This window comes from Solanum verrucosum, unplaced genomic scaffold (assembly GCF_900185275.1).
Source record: "Solanum verrucosum unplaced genomic scaffold, falcon-dt-bn FXZP01000144.1, whole genome shotgun sequence".
Taxonomy (NCBI): domain Eukaryota; kingdom Viridiplantae; phylum Streptophyta; class Magnoliopsida; order Solanales; family Solanaceae; genus Solanum; species Solanum verrucosum.
The window spans coordinates 1,478,163-1,499,472 of NW_026020773.1; the positions used below are offsets into that span (position 1 = coordinate 1,478,163).

The following is a 21,310-nucleotide window of genomic DNA, read 5'->3' on the forward strand; positions in this document are numbered from 1 at the left end:
TCATGTCTTGTCTAATCACCTCCTTCATTACTTCTTCGGCTACCTTTCCCTCTCTAATTCCCCCTATAGGCAATCTCCCACATCTCCTCAGTCCTCACTATAACATCTGTGCATAATCTCTTCATATGTCAAAACTATTTCAGTCCCGCATTTCTCATTTTATATGTCACATATGACCATCTTTCATTATTTTGAATATAGCTTATTCTTGATCCTATCTCGTTTTTTGTCTACAAATCCATCTCAATATTTTTATTTTAATCATTTATAAGTTTTTAAGCGTGTGAATTTTTGATTGATCAACATTCATTTCCACCCAATATAGCTAATTTGACCATCGTATTATAAAGCTTACTTTAAATTTTTCTATTTTTAAAATTTTAGTCCGAATTTTTTTACCCTAAATACTTATACCCGGGACTGTGTTTCCAGCAAGCCAACTTACTCTGCGATCGACATAATTGCCGGCGTAACCCGCCGGAATCCAATTTCCTGACCGGCGAATCCATGGAAACGGTAACCGTACATTCGAGCCAATGGGACAGAGTGATGGAGCTGACGAAATTGGCTCAGGAAAGAAACACCGATCCATTGGTATGGGCCATGGAGCTTTCCTCCAGTCTCAACTCCGCCGGCATCTCTATGCCGTCGACCGACGTTGCCGAACTTCTCGTATCTCATATTTGTTGGTCCAATAATGTTCCTAATGCTTGGAAGCTTCTAGAGAAAGCTTTGGTGTTTAGAATTGTCCCTCCTCTGTTCGTTCTCGCCCTTCTCTCTACAAGGTCATTTTCTTCCTCTTCAATTTTTCAAATTTTGTACTTTTCGTTTATGAAATTGATTTCATCACAAATTGAAAAAAAAAGGAGAATTGCATTTAGGGGTGTGCAAAAACCGATTTAACCAATAAACCGAACCGAAAAAAACACTATTGGTTTATTGATATTGGGTTATTGGGCTAACGGTTTTTAAACGGTTTTGCAAATTTTTTTATTGGGTTATTGGTTCGGTTTCCGGTTTTATAATTTTTGTTAATGGTTAAACCGATAACCCAATAAGACTATACTAAATTTACTAGTCTTATTGTTAATGGTTAAACGATTGTTACTTTCACACTTTTTGTTAATGGTTAAACAATTGTTAATTTCACACTTTTTCCTTTGAATGTGTCTAGTGTCTAAACTTGCAAGAAAAATGATTGTTACTTTTATGATTATTACTTTCATGCCAAATGCTGGAAAAATCATATGGTTTATTTGAAAAAAAATTTATTGTGTATATAATATATATGAGTATTTTCTTATTGGTTAAACCGAAAACCGAACCGTTAAGTACCATAAACCGATTAACCAAAAACCGATAAGAAATATGTTATTGGTTTGGTTATCGGTTTGAAGTATTTACAAACCGAAAACCGATAAACCGAACCAATAACACCTAAAACCGAACCGACCGATGCGTACCCCTAATTGCATTAGGTTGATTTCTGAATTTGATCAACAATTTGAAAATGGAGTTGAATAGAGCTGGCAGATGGGTTAATATGATCCTCATATAGTATAGGAGGGTAAGTAATATGTAAGAATTAAGTAGGTGTTTGGCTATGTTATTGTGTTTGGCCATGAATACAAATTGGAATTACTTTTTACTCTTTGTGAGTAATTTGGAGTGAAAAAAAGAAGAGTATAAACACCTTTTTGTTGTTTATCAAATTCTTGAAAATTCTGGAATTCAATTTCAAGATGAATTTCAGAGTTCTATGGCCAAACGTGAACGGATCCGGAAAAAAGGAGAAGGAGAATTGCATTAGGTTGGTGGAATAAAAAAGGTCTAACTTTGATTACCAATTTGAAATGGAGTTGAGTAGAGCAGAATGAATATTGGGGGATTTGAGGCATAATTAATTGATTTATTCATTTAATCTATTTTGTTGTATTGACTTTATTTCCTTGTGATTTCGTCCCAAATATAAAAACGAGGAGAATTGCATTAGGTTGATGGCTGGCATTTGATCAGCAATTTGAAAATGGAGTTGAATAGGGCTGAGCAGATGGGGGATTCGAGGCAAAGTTCAGGGGGTTAATATGATCCTCACATAGTTTAGGAGTGTAAATAATATGGAAAAGTTAGTGAGCGTTTGGCCATGTTTCATTGTGAAATTTGAAAAAAAAAGTAGTTTTTTTTTCAACGCCAGAAAAAAGTGAAAAAAATTCTTGGCAGCTAAGAAGACCATTGCATAATTTAAATGTGTAACTAACAGTTTCGTCATATTATTTACACTGCTGGGTCATTTTCTTGCTCTTCAATTTTGTGCTTTTTACTAACAGCCTGGAAATCGAGGAGAATTGCATTAGGTTGATGTCTGGCATAAAAAAGGTCTAACTTTGATTACCAATTTGAAATGGAGTTGAATGATAGTGGGGAATTTGAGGCATAATTAATTGATTTATTCATTGAGTCTATTTTATTGTATTGACTTTATTTCCTTGTGTATTATAGAGTAATTCCTGCTCGAAGGAGCTATCCGATGGCATACAGGCTGTATATGGAACTTCTAAAAAGATATGCTTTTTCATTACCATCTCTAATTAATGGTCCAAATTATCAAAAGTAAGTTTCATTCTCCTATTTCAAGTCATTTTCTTGTATTCTTTTAGTTTGATCCATAAGAACTTGTTTTTTTTTCTTTTGTTAGGTGCTTTAGACTATATTTTTTATTTCTAGGATCGGTAGTTTGATGTTCTTCTACCTCTCAAGGTAGGGGACAAGATCTGCGTACAGCCGTACACACTACCCTCCCCAAACCCCACTTGTAGGACTACACTTGGTATGTTGTTATTGTTGTTTGTGGTGGTGCTAGCGGTTCAATGTTTTGGAAAAGGCTTCTTGGTACTGAGACTTCATGGTTCATACCAGTCCTACTATCAAGTGCTATATAATGGCCCAAAATCTAAAAAAATGTAGTTTGTGTAATGTTTTACTGTTTCAACTCCACACAAGAATGGAAATGAACTGATAGATTGGATATCACTTCAACTAGACTACAAAATATAGAATCAATGGAACAGTAAAAGAAATGGGATAAGAGGAACAAATTTAGAAGGGGCTCTAGATGGAACTTCTAAAAAGATATGCTTTTTCATTACCATCTCTAATTAATGGTCCAAATTATCAAAAGTACATTCCATTCTCCTATTTCAAGTCATTTTCTTGTATTCTCTTTAGATTGATCCATAAAAACTTTTTTTAATGGATGATGGTTTGATGTTCTGTAAAAGCCTTCTTTGGTACTGAGACTTCACGGTTCCTCTTGGTCCTACTATCAAGTGCTATATAATGTCCCAAAAACTAGAAAAATGTAGTTTGTGTAATGTTTTACTATTCCAACTCAACACAGTAAAACGGAAATGAACTAATAGATTGGATTTCACTACTCAACTGGATTTCAAAGGAAATATAGCATAAGTGAAACAGTAAAAGAAAAACTCAGCATACTACATTTCTACTGCTACTTCATATTTATAGCTAGGTCTTGCTTCTTCCAAATCCTTCTTCACTCTTCACGTACTCCTTATCCAGGCTGCCAAACGAGATCACTGTTGGAGGTTTGTGTATTCTTGTGCTTTGCCTTAAAATTTTGTTCTCCCGGAAACACATTACCTGGCTGCTGACTGTGTTAGTTGACTGGACCTCTTCTGTTAAGGTGTTCATAACAGTTTGAATTACTTTGGACACAGTGGCTCATGTCTCACTGTATAATAATTTCCTTGGACACTCATTGAATCTTCAAACTGTAACAACATAGTCTATGATGTGTCCCAGAGTATTACCTTTTTTGCTATTGAAGTATTAATTTGGCACAACTCTTTTTTCCAATTATCTCTTTTTGTCAATGGAGGTTCTTTTGTTCCTTTTCTGGTTTTCAATATCTTCTCCTTTTCATTCAGAGTGAGGTCCCGTAAATTTATGCCTCAATCTGTTGTGCAAATGCTATCTCAAGTGAAATTTCTTGGAGATAATTTTTTCTTTTTATGGTCCGGTGAATGTTTGTCCTCCTATTTTTCCTGGGAGGTAAACAGATGTCCATGTGGATGAAGACCAATACTAATATTCTTGACTGATTCAAATTTCCCAAATTAATTTTTGTTTTGAGCTAGTTTAATTTTTGTGGATGAATTTCAGTAGAAGCATTAACATGTCTGGAGGTGCTATTGCAGGATTATGGAATCGATAAATGATACTCTTCATCTTTCCCGGATATTTGAACTCCAGGGATCTGAAAGTGGAATGCATGTGATTGAATATGTTTTCACGGTTGTATGTCAGTTACTGGATGCCTCACTTGATGATGAGGGGCTGCTGGAACTGACTGCTGAAAAGAAGTCTAGGTGGTCAGTTGCAACTCAAGAAATGGAAATCAGCAATCGTGATGGCTTTGCTGGGAAAAGAGTTGAACATCGTGAAGGATTATGTAGAATGAACACTGTACTGGCTATTGAAATAATTGGCGATCTTTTTGGGGACAAACTGACATCCATGATTCTTTACTTGGCACATAGGAACATGTAGGATGAGTAGATGACAGAGATTCCTTCATTAAGTTGTGTGCTGTATCAAATATCAACATGTCTATTACTAATGCTTTGTTTTTTACAATTCTGTCGAGCTATGAGAGAAGTAGTGCTTAACAAAATGTTCATTTTCTTTCTTTAGGCCCACACATTGGGATTCTTTCATGCAGCACTTACACCTTCTAGTGTCAAACTCGTCAGCTTTAAGAAACTCTAAGAATATTTCTCCGGAGGCTTTGGTACTGTTGATATCCAAAAACCGTGGAGTTCTCTCCAGAGAATGCAAAACAAGCTCAAGGAAATTTCTTCATGCTGTTATGGCTTCTGGATCACTTGCACTTTCTGCTAGTCGGTTTGATGATGCTAGTACATCAGTTCTCTGGCTACCAATTGATCTCTTTCTTGAAGATACCATGGATGGATCAAAAGTGGCAGCTACAAGTGCTTCTGACACCCTTACTGGTAAATACTGTAGTCAATGCTCTAAGTTCAATATTGAATATACCCTGTTGTGTTTTGCTAAACTGGAGTTATTGTGCAGGTCTGGTGAAGGCTCTGCGGGCAGTTAACTGTACATCATGGAAGAACACATTTTTTGGGTTGTGGATTTCAGCCCTTAGGCTTGTTAATAGAGTAAGAATCAATTAAGATATCCCTTCTTTCATCAGCTTTATCCAGGTTGCTAGATGGCAGAAAAGTATGCTTCCTATCCATCCTGCCATTTTCCTTCTTCAGCTCTAGGTCTTCTTTTGTAACACGTTTTTCCTTATGAGTGCTTGCAAGTTTCAAAGTTCTGTAAACCACGCTAATTTATTAGTTAAGGACTAACTATAGGGTTTCCTTCTTACTCTAGAATTTCATTCCTTTGTATAGAATGTTAAATGAAACTATTTATCAGAATTGAAACTGCAGTCGTATTTGAGCTGGTCAAATTTAATGTTAGCTTCATTTCGATATTGAAAATATACTAAATAACTGCTTTTGGTCAATTTAGGAAAGGGATCCCAGTGAGGGTCCAGTACCTCGTCTTGATACTTGCTTATGCTTATTGTTGTCTATTACACCGCTAGCAATTACCAACATTATTAAAGAAGAGGAAAATGATAGCTGCACTAGTGATCAAAGAACAGAGTCCACAGGAAAACATCGTCAGGCCTTGGTTTCTAGCTTACAGCAACTGCATGATTATGAAGGCTTGTTGACCCCACCACTGCCTGCAATTCCTTTGGCAAACCAAGCTGCTTTGAAAGCAATGATGTTCCTCTCAGGGCTAAGTGGGGGAAGTGAGTATTTTGATGGGATGAGATTGAATGACATGCCTGCCAATTGTGGTGAGTCCAGTAGATTTCAGGAGAGGCTTGTGTCAGCCTTGTATCACTTGCTGCCTGGATTCCATCTTGTATTCTTTTCAATTTAACCAAGTTCTAGAATTTGCTTCCTCTTTATTCCCACAACCCCATCCAAGTGGTTGGTGACCTTTTCGAGAATATTTTTACCTCTCTCAGCTATTCCTCTGTCCTTCACCCTCACCTTTGTTTTACTTTTTAAATTTCTTACCTTTAACTTTTGGGCAGATTTGCTTTTAGACTATGTTGGGAACTCCTAACCAATCTAGTGCATCTCTTATTTAACTCTTATATGCATAAGTATGTTATATTGGTAGTGTATGCTAATCATCTGTAATTATTTCTAGCTGGAAGCTTGTGGCACCTTATTGTTGAGGCTTGCATTGCTAGAAACATTTTGGATACGTCTGCTTATTTATGGCCGGGATATGTAAAAGGTCAATTCAATCAAGTGCCTCGTAACATGTCAGGCCCATCGCCTAGATGGTCATCATTGATGAAGGGGTCTCCCCTAACTCCTCCAATGGTCAGTGTATTGGTTTCAACACCCGCTTCAAGGTATTAGAAGTTGACAATAAGAATGTTTTTCTTTATTTCTGGTTTGCTCACTTCATCCCATCATTTGCCAAGGTTAGTTGGTCCATGCAGTAGTGGTTGTTCCCCAGTGGCCGTTTTTGATTTCAAATTAGGAGTTTTCTACATATTCAGAGCTAAACGATATAAAATCTGTTTGTAGCTGGAAAATAGCATGATTCTTAAAAAAAGCCTCTATGGATTTAAGCAGTAAGTATATTCCATGCCACTGGTTTGTGGTTTCTTTTAAGGTCGTATTTGGAGTTCTCAAACATATTCAGAGTTAAAAGATGTGTTATAAAAAACAGTTTATAATTAGAAAATAATGGGTTTATAGTTTTTACTTAAGAAAACATCTGCAGATTGTAAGTATTCACATTTGGTGCACTCCAATTGAAAGAGAAGCTGACCTTTAACATCAAATATTCCCAGTGGCTAAGCTCTTGAAACTGCATCTTCTGGGGCTTTGGAGCAGGTTTAAGGATAAATCAACCAGTTGGATTTCTGTTTTATCAATCTAAATTGCTGAGAGTATGCATGTCGGTGGTCATATATTGGGAATTGCAGTCATATCATTAAGTAGAATTATTTTCCCTTGTTTCTCTTAGCTATAACCTGGTTTTCAGTTGAAAATCCTTCTCTTTTGAAGTCTGGGAATATCAAATGCTCTTTCTTGAAATTTATGTTGTATGACAACTGAATTTAAGCTCATGGATTTGATGGAAGCTTAGCAGAAATAGAGAAAATATATGAGATTGCTGTCAATGGTCCAGCTGAAGACAAGATTTCTGCCGCTACAATTCTCTGTGGGGCTTCTCTTGCTCGTGGTTGGAATATACAGGTAATATTGAACTAGTATTATGTACTTTAGTAGCAGTAAAACCTTAAAACTATCTTCAGCTCCGGAAACCTCTTTGAGAGCCTGCATTTTTGCTTGATTTTTTTCTAATAAACCTTGTTTCTTGTTTTCCTTTTCCTACCCTCCCATAAACCCATGACAAGAAGGAAAAATTTCATGACCTTAGCACAAGTGTCCTCCCAAACAAACGATTATTGCACAGAGGAAAGAACAACCTTAACTTAATGAATAAAAAAAATAAAATAATATTAATCTTTAGTTTTTTTTTTAAAAAAAAATAACTGCCATAGTTAAATGAATAATGTAATTAGTAAACAAGGCTGAGAAGCACTGCCAAATGGGTTGGATACGCAACCCCCTGATAAGGTTAAATTAAAGAAAAATTTTAACAAAGTTGGAGCAGAAGAACACTCACCTGTCCACCATCACTAATCTTGTAAATGGCAATGAAGAGGCTGAATGAAGGTATTGATCTCCATATCATCTCTGGTGGGTGGGGTGTTTGTGTGACTGGGAGAGAGTGTGTATTCTCTACAAGAGCTGAATTAGATAAAGCAGGCTGCCCACTTCTAGTGGCTCACAAGCAGTGTTATGAAAAGCGAAAAGTGCAAAAAAGCTCTAAGGTCCATTGGGGCCTTAATCGCAATACATATATATATATATATATACCAAGACTAATAATTATAAGCATGAATAACAAATATATGGACAAAGAAATTGTTTGTTTTTACGAAAAAGTGAAATATCATTGGCTTAACGTCGCCTCTTCAGGAGATGCTCATTCACAAGGAAAAGTATGTCTTAGAACCTTGATGATGACACTAAAGTGCACATTAAGTGAGGCGAAGCTCTCAACGCGTTTTGAGTGTCGCCTTAGGGCTTAAGTGCGCCTTTAATAACACCGCTCACAAGAGTTTTTAATAGAGAGATATAGAAGAAGGGAGCAGCTGTGATCAAGTGTTTGCTGGTAGAAGTGAATGGTAGATGATGAAGATTTTTTTATTTTTTTTAAATTTCCAGGATTGCAATCCCTTATGCTAGGTAATTGCATCTTGTCTAGCAAATAAGCAGTGGGAATAGCAAACGCAAAGATAACTCTCCAGTGCTGTCCCTGGCTATGCCTCCTATTCCAGCCTTTCCGTTATGCTCCAGAAAACTTCCATCTGTGTTAAGTTTAATCGTTCCAAACCTGAAAATAACATCATTAAAGGGTAGTTTAGATTTAATGAGTCTCCAAGATAAGAAAGACATTTTGAATGAAGTACTTTTATGCCAAATGTTTTTCCATATAGGATCTGACACTCTAGTTTCCCTTATGCAATTCCAAGCAGAGTTATTTGAATAGACGCCATCACTAGTAGCCTCCCAAATCAAGAAATCACTTCTACTACTGGAACCAATTTTAATATTGGTGATATGCTGAACCAGCCACGCGGCAACACATCTTGTAGTCTCTGTACATCCCAAACCTGATTGTTGATGAAGTTTTTCACTTGAATTTTGAGAGAGTGACTTTGGTCAGGAGTGCAAGTTGCTAAAGATCCATAGCCTGTCCAGTTGTCCCACCAAAACTACAATCTCCTTTTTGGATGTTCCAGATCATATTGTGCTCAACTTTTGATCTGGTTTGAGTAAGATTCTTCCAAATATGAGAGTTACCAGATACCCAAACTTTAGCAACAAGATGAGATTGGATACAATACTTGGCCTTAGTGAATTTAGCCCACAAAGTATCTTGACACCTGAACCTCCACCACTTCTTGATATTGAGGATATCACAAATGTCTTTCATGTTTCTCATACCTAATCCACCTTCATTTCTCGGGAAACGCATGTTCTTCCACGAGCTCCAATGATATTTATCTTTATCTGTTGTGGAGCCCCAAAAGAACCTATTGAAATGTCTCTCCATGAGCTTGATAATACCATTAGGAGGAGTTAAAACAGTAAGAGTGTATATAGGCAATGATTGGAGGACATGTTTAATGAGAATGTATTTTTTTTTTGGTTTCCCACCCGGTGTCCGGTACCCACATTGGAGCCCGACTAAATTCGGATTCGCGCCGGGAAGTCCCACATTGGGGGGTAAAGTGCTCCCTAACAAAGGCGACTCCGTACTCAAGGGGGCTCAAACCCGAGACCTCTTGGTTAATGAGAATGTATTTGCCTCCATATGAAAGCATGTTTCTTTGCCAACCATTGAGTCTTTTGACAACTTTCGATAACAACTTCTCAAAATATTCATTCCTTTTCTTCCCAACATAGATAGGGCATCCAAGATAATCAAAAGGAAACTCCTTGTTAAGGAAACCAGTGGAACTTCTGATTTTGTTAATCCTACTAGGTCCTGTACCTGGAGCAGTAAGGAAAAAACATTTATTTTTGTTCATTTTCTGGCCTGAACTTTTTCCATACCAGTGAATTTGCTTCAAAATCATCATAATGGATTTGGTATTCCTACTAGTGAATATCACAATGTCATCAGCATACGATAGATGATTAATAGTCGGCCCCTTCATGGGCATAGTAAAAGGTAAGAAATGATTATTTTGAATAAGTCTGCTAAGCAATCTAGCTAAAACTTCAGCACCAATGATAAAAAGAGAAGGAGAGAGAGGATCACCTTGTTTGAGTTCTTGTGAAAAAGTAAAAAAAACCATTTCTTGTGCCATTAAGAATGATGGAATACCAAACATTAGATAATATGCCCATGAACAGTTTAGTAACATCTAAGGAACCCTCCAGTGTAGAGATGGTGAAGATTGAAGAAGAGAATAAAGCAACATTTTCTGTTGAGATGAAGTGCTATCTGTTTCTGAATGAACCCTCCTTTTAGATGTTGAGAAAAAATAGTTTCCTTTTGAGAAGCTCTCGCTACAATTAGGACTGCTGAAATTTATTTGGATCTGAAAACTACACAATATACTCTCCTCAGGGATGAGATCATTTTTCATATATCTATAGTATATTTGGTTTTACTTTGCAAATAAATTCAGATGAAGGCACCCTGTTCAAATAACTGGTGTCCTAAAGTCATTCTCAAGTTCAAAACTGGTATCTTGTATGTTTCATTTCTTGTCTATCACACCCATTTCACTGTGTTTTCATCTACATGCTTGCAGGAACATGCGGTTCTATTCATCACTAGGCTTCTTTCACCTTGTGTTCCTTCTGATTATTCTGGAACTGATAGCCATTTGATTAGCTATGCTCCTTTTCTGAATGTTCTTGTTGTTGGTATAACATCTGTAGACTGTATCCAGATATTTTCTTTGCATGGATTGGTAGGTAATTCTTCAGCTGTACTTTTCTTTTTCTGAAATATGTTTGTGCCATTCATATGTTAATGTCGGTGAAAATCACTTTGGCACATATCAGATACTGGCATATTGTTGCACTACTGATCTCTCCGATTGACAAATGTGCAGAAGCAATTTGTCCTCTGTGCACCATTTCAACATTTGTTGTTGGTTTCACTAATGAATCAATCTGTGCACCATTTCAACGTTTATTGTTGGCTTAACTAATGAATTGAAACATAACCATTAGTTACTTCCTGTTCTACATGTTGAAATCTCTGTATGGAAGACCTATATAACATGTTTGAAAGTTGAAACTACACCAACACCGAAGCCTGGGGCCCTGGACATATTGCTAGCATTTCTTATTGATTCTGGGCCAGAAATGGTTGTTAGAAGTGTCTTCCCGTCAAATCCTGATGCTTGCCTCTTTAATGTACTTTTGCTAGTTCTATAGGCAATTGATACCTGAACAATGATTTGAAGAACTAAATTCTGTTGACAATAGGTTTCGAAAAAAGTACACTGAGTAGCAACTGGGCTTAAGATACAGATGGAGAAACCAACCTATGTGCTGATGTTGTACTTAAATTTCTTTCAGGTTCCACAGCTTGTTGGTGCATTGATGCCAATTTGTGAAGCCTTCGGTTCTTGTCCACCCAATGTGTCATGGACTCTTATGTCGGAAGAAATTACTTCACATGCCGTTTTCTCGAATGCATTCACACTTTTATTGACATTGTGGAGGTTTGATCAGCCACCGCTTGAGCATGTCACCAGAGATGTTCCTGTGGGATCCCATCTAACTCCTGAATACCTATTGCTGGTTCGCAACTCCCAGTTGGCATTCTCTGAAGATTTGCTGATAGATCAAAGCAAAAGCAAGCAATTGTCTAGAGTTGTCAGTCAATTACCTAGAGAACCCATATTTATGGATTCGTTTCCTAAACTAAAATGTTGGTACCGGCAACATCAAGCATGTATTGCGTCACCTCTCTCAGGTCTCGTCCCTGGAACTCCTGTTCATCAGATAGTTGAAGCACTGCTGGACTTCATGTTCCGAAAAATAAATAGTGCTGGTCAGTCCCTTATACCTCCAATTTCAAGTGGTAGTAACTCATCTGGGTCTGGAAATGAAGAGATATCTCCTCATCTTAAGCTGCCTGCTTGGGATATTTTGGAAGCTGTTCCTTTTGTGCTTAACGCTGCTCTCACGGCATGTGCTCATGGGACCTTGTCACCACGTGAACTAGCCACAGGTTAGTCATTTGACATAATGTCTACAATTAGGCTTCAAGAGTAATCGTTAGCTTGATAGGCACACATCTAAAAATGGTATACACTAGAACACCCACACAAATGGACACTTAAGCCAGTTGTCAGAGCTACAGCCTACAAGGCACATCGTACAATGCCTGAATGCTGCTCCCCCCCCCGACCAAAAAGAACAAACAAAATAGAAAATAGAAAGAGGAGGAAAATTCACATGACACACTTGAACTTTATCTCATAGCTGATGTTGTATTTTTTTTTATGAGTTCTATGAGTTGGTATATTGAGCGCTGCACTTTCTCTATCTCAGGTCTTAAGCATCTAGCTGACTTTCTTCCTGCATCTTTGGCAACGATTACAAGTTACTTTTCAGCTGAAGTGACGCGGGGTATTTGGAAGCCTGCTTCTATGAATGGAACTGATTGGCCAAGTCCTGCTGCAAATTTAGCAGCAGTGGAACAACAAGTTAAGAAAATCCTAGCTGACACTGGTGTTGATGTCCCAAGTCTCTCTGTAGGTGTGCACTTATCTGATTTCACCTGATCACCTAATCCTTTTAAGACGAGGAACTATAGGCATAAGAGAATACTTCTCCTCCTCTTTTCTTCTAACCTATGGGCTAAGTTACCACAGTGACAAGTTGATCACCCGTTAAAAATTTCTCAAAGGAATGGTGAGGAATCAGACAGTAGTAGACTGAACGTGAACCTACTCCCACCCCCTTCTTTTTCCGTTCCTTTTTGTCATGGCATTGATGTTTGGTTTTGGGGGATTAGATCTCTGATCTCCTGTTTTGACATATTGAATTATATTGCCTGAGCTAAATAGCTAACAAGGGTTGTCTGTCGATTCTAACATTGATGCATCAGTTAAAAAAACCGTCCTGGCTTGCTATGTGATAGACCTGGACTACCATATCTATCTAATATATACATCTGTGTGTAGGAGGAAGTAGGTGCAGGGAATTTAACTATTCATTCATTTATTTCGATGTTTAGCTAATGCTATGTGTTTGTAGGTGGAAGTTCTCCAGCTATTCTTCCTTTGCCTCTGGCAGTCCTTGTGAGCCTCACCATTACATATAAACTTGATAGAGATACTGACCGCTTTCTGAACTTGATGGGCGCAGCAGTGAGTAACCTGGCTACAAGTTGTCCTTGGCCGTGTATGCCTGTTATGGCTGCTCTATGGGCTCAAAAGGTTAGACGCTGGAGTGACTTTCTTGTTTTCTCTGCATCCCGGACTGTTTTCCACCACAGCAGTGATGCAGTGGTTCAACTTCTTCGGGTCTGCTTTACAGCTACACTAGGTATAGGTACATCTTCTATAGAAAGCAACGGTGGGGTCGGTTCTCTTCTTGGTCATGGATTTGGTTCGCATTTTTCTGGTGGCATATCTGCTGTTGCCCCTGGTATACTCTACTTGCGTGTTCATAGAGCTGTCAGAAATGTCATGTTTATGTCAGAAGAGATCGTCTCCCTTTTGATGCATTTTGTCAGAGATATTGCGGATAGTGGAGTCCCTGCTAAGGATTTGGAGAAACTCAAGAAAACTAGAGGTGAGATAAGGTCTCTCTCTAGTCAGAAAACAGATAGTGGATTCCCTGCATCTTGTCACGTCTCTCTTGCTGCAGCTATGGTCCGTGTCAAGCTTGCAGCTTCATTGGGTGCTTCATTAATTTGGATTACAGGTGGTTTAAGTCTAGTCCAATCTTTACTGAAAGAAACATTGCCATCTTGGTTTATATCAGCACATAGGTCAGAGCCTAACGGTGGTGTTTCAGAAGGAATGGTTGCAAGGCTAAGGGGTTATGCCCTTGCATACTTGGCAGTGCTGTGTGGAACATTTTGTTGGGGGGTGGATTCCTCGTCACCCACATCCAAATGGCGACCAAGTATGCTCGGAGCACACTTGGAATTTCTCGCGAGTGCATTAGATGGCAAAATATCACTTGGTTGTAACAAGGCTACATGGAGAGCATATGTGTCGGGTTTCATAAGCTTGATAGTGGGATGCACACCAAGCTGGCTTCTGGAGGTGGATCTTCAAGTTTTGAAGAGGCTGAGCAAGGGATTGAAACGGTGCGACGAAGAAGTATTAGCTCTGGCGCTTTTGGAAGCTAGTGGTGTTGGTGCTATGGGTACTGCTGCTGAAATGATTATAGAGGGGAGCTTGAACTTTGCTAGATGAGCATTCAAGGAGGACTGGTAATGTAACAGTCTTTTAGATTATCAGTAAAGCTTTGTACAATTTTTTATTGTGTAAATGTTGAGAGGACAGATATAGAAGTTAGCAACCCTTCTATAGATCAGTTGAGTTTTGATTGGACTATCTTACTTTTTTGTTTCCTGACATGAGTTCAAATAGAGTTGGTCATACATATTTCGGAAAATTCATTGATTAATATACACAAAAAATTGAGATAATCCTGAATTTTGGTTTTATGAAACATAAGCTCCAAAAAAAAGTGACTTGTGTCTTTTTAAAACAATGAGTATCATTCAATAGGTCCATTACCAATGGATGCAAAAAATTCGAGCTCAAATAGAGTAGGTCATGCATGTTTAGAAAAATTCATGAATTAATACACAAAAAATTGAGAGAATTCAAAATTTTTATTTTTTGTGAGACAGACTCTAAAAAAAAAGAAGTGACTTCCGCATTTTGAAAATAATGAGTTTCATCTAATAGGTTGTTATCCAAGGAGCAACAAATTAGAGCTCAAATAGAGTTGTCCTACATATTTCAAAAAATTAATTGACTAATATACACGTAAAGTTTAAAATAATTTAGATTTTCTGTTTTGTGAAACATAAACTTCAAAAAAAAAGTGACTTCCGTCTTTCTAGAACAATGAATATCATTTACTAGGTCGTCACCCATGAATCCACAAAAGTTGAGCTCAAACAGAGTCGGTCACACATATATTGAAAAACTTATGAATTATAATACACATGAAAAATTGAGATAATCCCGAATTTTGTTTTGTTACACATAAACTCCAAAAAAGACTTGTCCTCCTTTCGAAAATAATTAATATCATTTAATAGGTCCTTGCCAATGGATCCACAAAATTTGAGCTAAAATAGAGTCGACACACATATTTCAGAAAATTCATGAACTAAAACACATGAAAAATTGAAATAGTCCTGAATTCCTATTTTGTTACACAAACTTTTAAAAAGTGACTTATGTCTTTCGAAAATAATAAGTATCATTTAATAGATTGTCACTAAGGGAAGCACAAAATTTAAAGTCAAACACAATCACTTACACATATTATACAAAATTCATAGTTATTAACACACAAAAGAAAGATAATCTTGAATTTCCATTTCGTGAAACCTAAACTTCAAAATTCTTGTTCACCTTTCACAAACTATAAGTATTAGTTAATAGGTCGTTACCAAATGGACCCCAAATTTGAGCTCAAATAGAGTCAGTTACACATAATCTAAATAATTGATATATTAATACACACAAAAAATCAAGATATTCATGAATTTCTATTTCATGACACATGTATTTCAAAAAAACAACTTTTGCCTCTCGAAAATAATGTGTATTATTTTATAGATCGTCACTAATGAATACACAATTTGAAATCAAATGGAGTCGGTCACACATATTCCAGAAAATTCATGAAAAATCATTGACTAATACACACAACAAATTGAGATAAAGCCAAAATCCTATTCGTAAAATATAAACTATAAAAAAACAATGCTCGTCTTTCAAAATTAATGAGTATCATTTAATAGGACACTACCAATAGAGCCACAATTAAGCTCAAACTGAGTCGTTCACACGTATTCTAGAAAATTCATGGATTAACACATGAAAATCGAGATAATCGTGTATTCCTATTTTGTGACATATAAACCAAAAAAAAAAATTGTCCGCCTTTTCTGAAAAAACTATATAAGGACCTCCGTAATGAGCTGGGGAAACATTACGTATAGTGCCACCATTTTTTCACGCATATTTTTGCATTTACGAGCCAACTTTTAGGAATTACTCAACTTTCACCATTTTTCATGTGTATTAGCCCACAGATCTTGGAATTTGGGGAATTCGGAATTTTTTCTGAAAAAACTATATGAAGACCTTCGTAATGAGTTGGGGAAGCATTATGTATAGTCCCGCAAATTTTTTCATGCATGTTTTCGCATTTACGACCCAACTTTTAGGAATTACCCGATTTTCGTCATATTTCGTGTGTATTAGTCCATAAATCTGGCACCTTCAGGCACATGGAAATTTTTTCTAAAGAAACTATATGAGGACCTCTGTAATGAGTTGAGGAAGCATTATGTATAGTCTTGTTATTTTTTTCACGCATATTTTCGCATTACAAGTAAATTTTTAGAAATTACCCGACTTTCGTCGTCTTTTATGTGTATTTGCCAAAGAATCTGGCGACTTTGGGGAACCTGGAAATTTTTCCTGAAAAAAACTATAATAGAACCTCCGTAATGAGTTGGGGAAACATTATGTATAGTCCCGCCATTTTTTTCACACATATTTTCGCATTTACAAGCCAATTTTTAAGAATTACCCAACTTTCACCATTTTTCGTGTGTATTAACCCAAGAATCTTGCGCTTTTTGGCATCCGATTTTTTTTTTAAAAAAAACTATATGAGGACCTCCGCAATGAGCAAGGGAAGCATTACGTATAGTTCCGCCATTTTTTCACGCATATTTTCGCAATTACGTGCCAACTTTTAAAAATTACTTGACTTTACCATTTTTCATGTGTATTATCCCATGGATCTAGCGCTTTTGCGACACCGGAAATTTTTTCTGAAAAAAAACTATAAGGACCTCCATAATAAGTTGGGGAAACATTACGTGTATTTCAACTATTTTTCACGCATATTTTCGCATTTCGAAGTCAACTTTTAGTAATTACCCGACTTTCATCATTTTTCGTGTGTATTAGCCCATAGATCTGGTGCATTTTTTGGAAATTTTTCTGAAAAAAACTATGTAAAGACCTCCGTAATGAATTGGAGAAGCATTACATTTAGTACCACCGTTTTTCTCAAGCATATTTTCGCATTTACGAACCAACTTTTAGAAATTACCTAATTTTTGTTGTTTTTCGTGTATTCTAGCCTTTAGATTTGGAGCCTTTGGGGTATCCAAAAAAATTTCTTGAGAAAATTATATAAGGACCTCTGTAATGAGTTAGGGAAGCATTACGTATAGTCTCATCATTATTTTCGCATATACGAGCCAACTTTTAGGAATTATTCGAGTTTTGTCGTTCTTCGTGTGTATTAGCCCATGGAACTAACGCCTTTCGGGCACCTAGAATTTTTTTTGAAAAAATAATATGAGGTCCTCCGTAATGAGTTTGGGAAGCATTACATATAGTCTCATAGTTTTTTTACTTATATTTTTGAATTACGAGCTAACTTTTAGAAATTTTCCAAATTTTGCCTTTTTCGTGTGTATTAGCCTATGGATCTAGCTCCTTTGGAGCACCAAGAATTTTTTTCTGAAAAAAACTATATGAGAACCTCTGTAATGAGTTGGGAAAACATTATGTATAATCTCACTATTTCTTTCACGCATATTTTTCACATCTACGATCAAGCTTTTAGAAATTATCCGACTTTTCCATTTTTTTATGTGTATTAGCCCATGTATCTGACGCCGTTAGGGCACTTGAATTTTTTTTCTGAAAAGACTACATGAGGAAAATCGTAGTGAGTTGGGGAAGAATGACATATAGTCCCGCCATATTTTCATGCATATTTTCGTATTTATGAACCAACTTTTACAAATTACCCGACTTTCGTCGTTTTTCGTGTGTATAAACCCATGGATCTGGCGCCTTAAGCCAACTATTTTTTTCTGAAATAATTATGTGAGGACCTCTATAATGAGTTGGGGAAGCATTATGTATAGTCCTGCCGTTTCTCACTCATATTTTTACATTTACAAGCCAACCTTTAGGAATTACCCTATTTTCGTTGTTTTACATGTGTATTTGCCTATGTATCTAGCGCCTTTGGGGACTTAGAATTTTTTTTCTGAAAAAAAATATATGAGGACCTCCGTAATGAGTTGGAAAACATCACATATAGTCCCGCCATTTTTTGCATGCATATTTTTGCATTTACGAGTCAACCTTTAGAAACTACCCAACTTACATCATTTTTTGTGTATATTAGCCCATGGATCTGGCCCCTTAAGGGCACCCAGAAATTTTTTCTGAAAAAACTATCTCAGGACCTTTGAAATGAGTTGGCGAAGGATTACGTATAGTTCCACCGTTTTTTCATGCATTTTCAAGCCAACTTTAGGTATTACCTGACTTTCGCCATTTTTCATGTGTATTAGTCCATGGATTTGATGCCTTTCGGGTACCCAAATTTTTTTTCTAAAAAAACTATGTAAGGACCTCTGTAATGAGTTGTTAAAGCATTACGTATAGACCCATCATTTTTTCCACGCATATTTTCGCACTTTCGCGCCAACTTTTAGGAATTACCGATTTCACCGTTTTTTGTGTGTATTAACCTATGGGTCTGGCGTCTTGGAGGCACCCATAAACTTTTTCTGAAAAAACTATATGAGGACCTGCGTAATGAATTGGGGAAACATTATGTATAGTCCCGCCATTTTTCATGCATATTTCGCATTTACAAGCCAACTTTTAGGAATTACCGACTTTCGTCGTTTTTCATGTGTATTAGCCCAAGGATCTGGCGCCTTTGGGCACTCAAAAAAATTTTCTGAAAAATTTATATGAGGACCTCCGTAATGAGTTAGGAAAGCATTACGTATAGTCTTGCCATTTTTTTCACGCATATTTTCACATTTACGAGCGAACTTTTAGGAATTACTCGATTTTTACTATTTTTCGTGTGTATTAGCCCACGAATCTGATGCCTTTGGGGAACCCGAATTTTTTTAAAAAAATTATACGAGGACCTCCGTAATGAATTGGGAAAACATTATGTATAGTCCCACCATTTTTTCACACCTATTTTTGTATTTACGAGCCAACTTTTAGGAATAACCCAATTTTTATCTGTTTTCGTGTGTATTAGTTCAAGGATCTGACGTCTTTGGGACACCAAAAGTTTTACTGAAAAAATTATATGAGGACCTCCGTGATGAGTTGGGAAAACATTATGTATAGTCCTGCTTTTTTTCAAGCATATTTTTGCATTTACGAGCCAACTTTTTGAAATTAACCGACTTTTACGATTTTTCGTGTGTATTAGCCCATGGATTTGACGCATTTGAGGCACCCATAATTTTTTTCTGAAAATACTATATGAGGACCTCAGAATGAGTTGAGGAAGTATTATGTATAGTCCCGTTAATTTTTCACCCATATTTTCGCATTTACAAGACAACTCTTAGGAATAACTAGACTTTCACCGTTTTTTGTGTGTATTAGCCCATGGATCTAGTGCCTTTAGGCACCAGAATTTTTTTTCAGAAAAAACTATATAAAGACCTCCGTAATGAGTTAGGGAAGCATTATGTTTACTGCTGCTGTTTTTCACGCATATTTTCCCATTTTAGAGCCCACTTTTAGGAATTACACGATTTTCACTGTTTTTTGTGTGTATTAGCCATGGATATGGCGCCTTTGGGGTACCATAATTTTTTTCTAAAAAAACTATATGAGAACTTCCATAATGAGTTAGGGAAGCATTACGTATAGTCCTGCTATTTTTTTACACGCATATTGTCGCATTTACGAGCTAATTTTTAGAAATTATCCAACTTTCATTGTTTCTTGTGTGTATTATCCCGTGGACCTGATGCCTTTGAGGCATCCATAATATTTTTCTAAAAAAACTATACGATGACCTCTGTAATGAGTTGGAGAAGCATTACGTATAGTCCCGTAAGTTTTTACACAGATTTTCACATTTAAGAGCCAACTTTTAGAAATTATCCGACTTTTATCATTTTTCATGTGTATAAGCCAATGGATCTGGCGTCTTTGGGGACCTGGAAACTTTTTATGAAAAAACTATATAAGGGCCTTCGTAATGAGTTGAGGTAGCATTCGGCATAGTCCCGCCGTGTTTTACACGCATATTTTTGTATTTACGAGTCAACTTTTAGGAATTACCCGACTTTCATCTTCTTTTTTTTGTATTAGCCCATGGATCTGGCGCCTTTGGGCACTTGGAAAATTTTTCATAAAAAAATATATGAGGAGCTCCGTAATGAGTTGGGGAAGCATTACGTTTAGTCCTGCCTTTTTTTCACGCATTACGAGCTAACTTTTATGAATTACTTGACTTTCGTTGTTTTCGTATGTATTAGCCTATGAATATGGCGTCTTTGGGGCACCCAGATTTTTTTTGCTGAAAAACCTATATGAAGATCTCCATAATTAGTTGGGAAAGCATTAGGTATAGTCTTGCTACTCTTTTCACGCATATTTTTGCATTTAGGAGTTACTTTTAGGAATTACCTGACTTTCACCATTTTTCGTGTGTATTAATCCATGGATCTGGTGCCTTTGGGCCACCCAAATTTTTTTTTCTTAAAAAACTATATGAGGATTTCCGTGATGAGTAGAGGAAGCATAACATATAGTCCCACCGTTTTTTCACAAATATTTTCGCATTTATGAGCCAACATTTAGGAATTAACCGACTTTCGTTGTTTTTCATGTGTATTAGCCCATGGATCTGGCGCCTTTGGGCACCCAAAATTTTTTCTGATAAAACTATATGAGGACCTCTATAATGAATTGGGGAAGAATTACGTATAGTCCTGCCATTTTTTATACACATATTTTCACATTTACGAGCTAACTTTTAGGAATTACTCGACTTTCACCGTTTTTTGTATGTATTAGTCCATGGATCTAGCGCCTTTGGAAACCCAAATTTTTTTTCTGAAAAAACTATATGAGGACCTCAGTAATGAGTTGGGGAAGCATTACGTATAGTCTCATTGTTTTTTCACGCATATTTTCGCATTTATGAGCCAAATTTTAGGAATTACCCGACTTTCACCATTTTTCGTGTGTATTAGCCTATGAATCTTGCATCATTGGGCACTCAATTTTTTTTTCTAAAAAACTATATGAGGTCCTCCATAATGAGTTAGGGAAGCATTACGTATAGTCCTGCTGTTTTTCACACATATTTTCGCATTTACGAGACAACTTTTAGGAATTACCTCCATTTCACCGTTTTTCCTGTGTATTAGTCCATAGATCTGGCGCCTTTGGGCACCTGAATTTTTTTTCAAAAAAAGTTATATGAAGATTTCTGTAATGAGTTGGGGAATCATTACATATAGTCTCATCGTTTTTTTCACATATTTACGAGCGAACTTTTAGGAATTACTCGACTTTCACCGTTTTCATCTGTGTTAGCCCATAGATTTGGCGTCT

The 21,310-nt window shown here is 36.7% G+C and overlaps 1 protein-coding gene across 2 annotated transcripts; it reads left to right on the forward strand.

Annotated features, from left to right (window-relative positions):
• Positions 1-458: 458 nt before the first annotated feature.
• Positions 459-14,248, forward strand: LOC125812948 (mediator of RNA polymerase II transcription subunit 33A-like). Of its 2 annotated transcripts, XM_049492426.1 has the most exons (12): positions 459-785; positions 2,500-2,610; positions 4,218-4,565; positions 4,714-5,033; positions 5,113-5,204; positions 5,566-5,902; positions 6,265-6,475; positions 7,217-7,331; positions 10,472-10,633; positions 11,250-11,907; positions 12,231-12,437; positions 12,939-14,248. In XM_049492426.1, exons 1-12 carry the CDS (start codon positions 508-510, stop codon positions 14,108-14,110), a joined length of 4,011 nt encoding a protein of 1,336 aa, XP_049348383.1. In that variant the 5' UTR covers positions 459-507; the 3' UTR covers positions 14,111-14,248. The 2 variants fall into 2 exon arrangements, with proteins under 2 accessions (XP_049348383.1, XP_049348384.1); XM_049492427.1 differs by lacking the exons at positions 459-785; positions 2,500-2,610 and adding an exon at positions 3,105-3,177.
• Positions 14,249-21,310: the final 7,062 nt, after the last annotated feature.

Coding starts and splice junctions, on each gene's coding strand:
- LOC125812948 (XM_049492426.1), top strand. CDS start 508: ATGGAAACGGTAACCGTACATTCGAGCCAATGGGACAGAGTGATGGAG. Junction 5,034..5,112: donor TGCTTCTGACACCCTTACTG/GTAAATACTGTA, acceptor GTTATTGTGCAG/GTCTGGTGAAGGCTCTGCGG. Junction 12,438..12,938: donor TGTCCCAAGTCTCTCTGTAG/GTGTGCACTTAT, acceptor ATGTGTTTGTAG/GTGGAAGTTCTCCAGCTATT.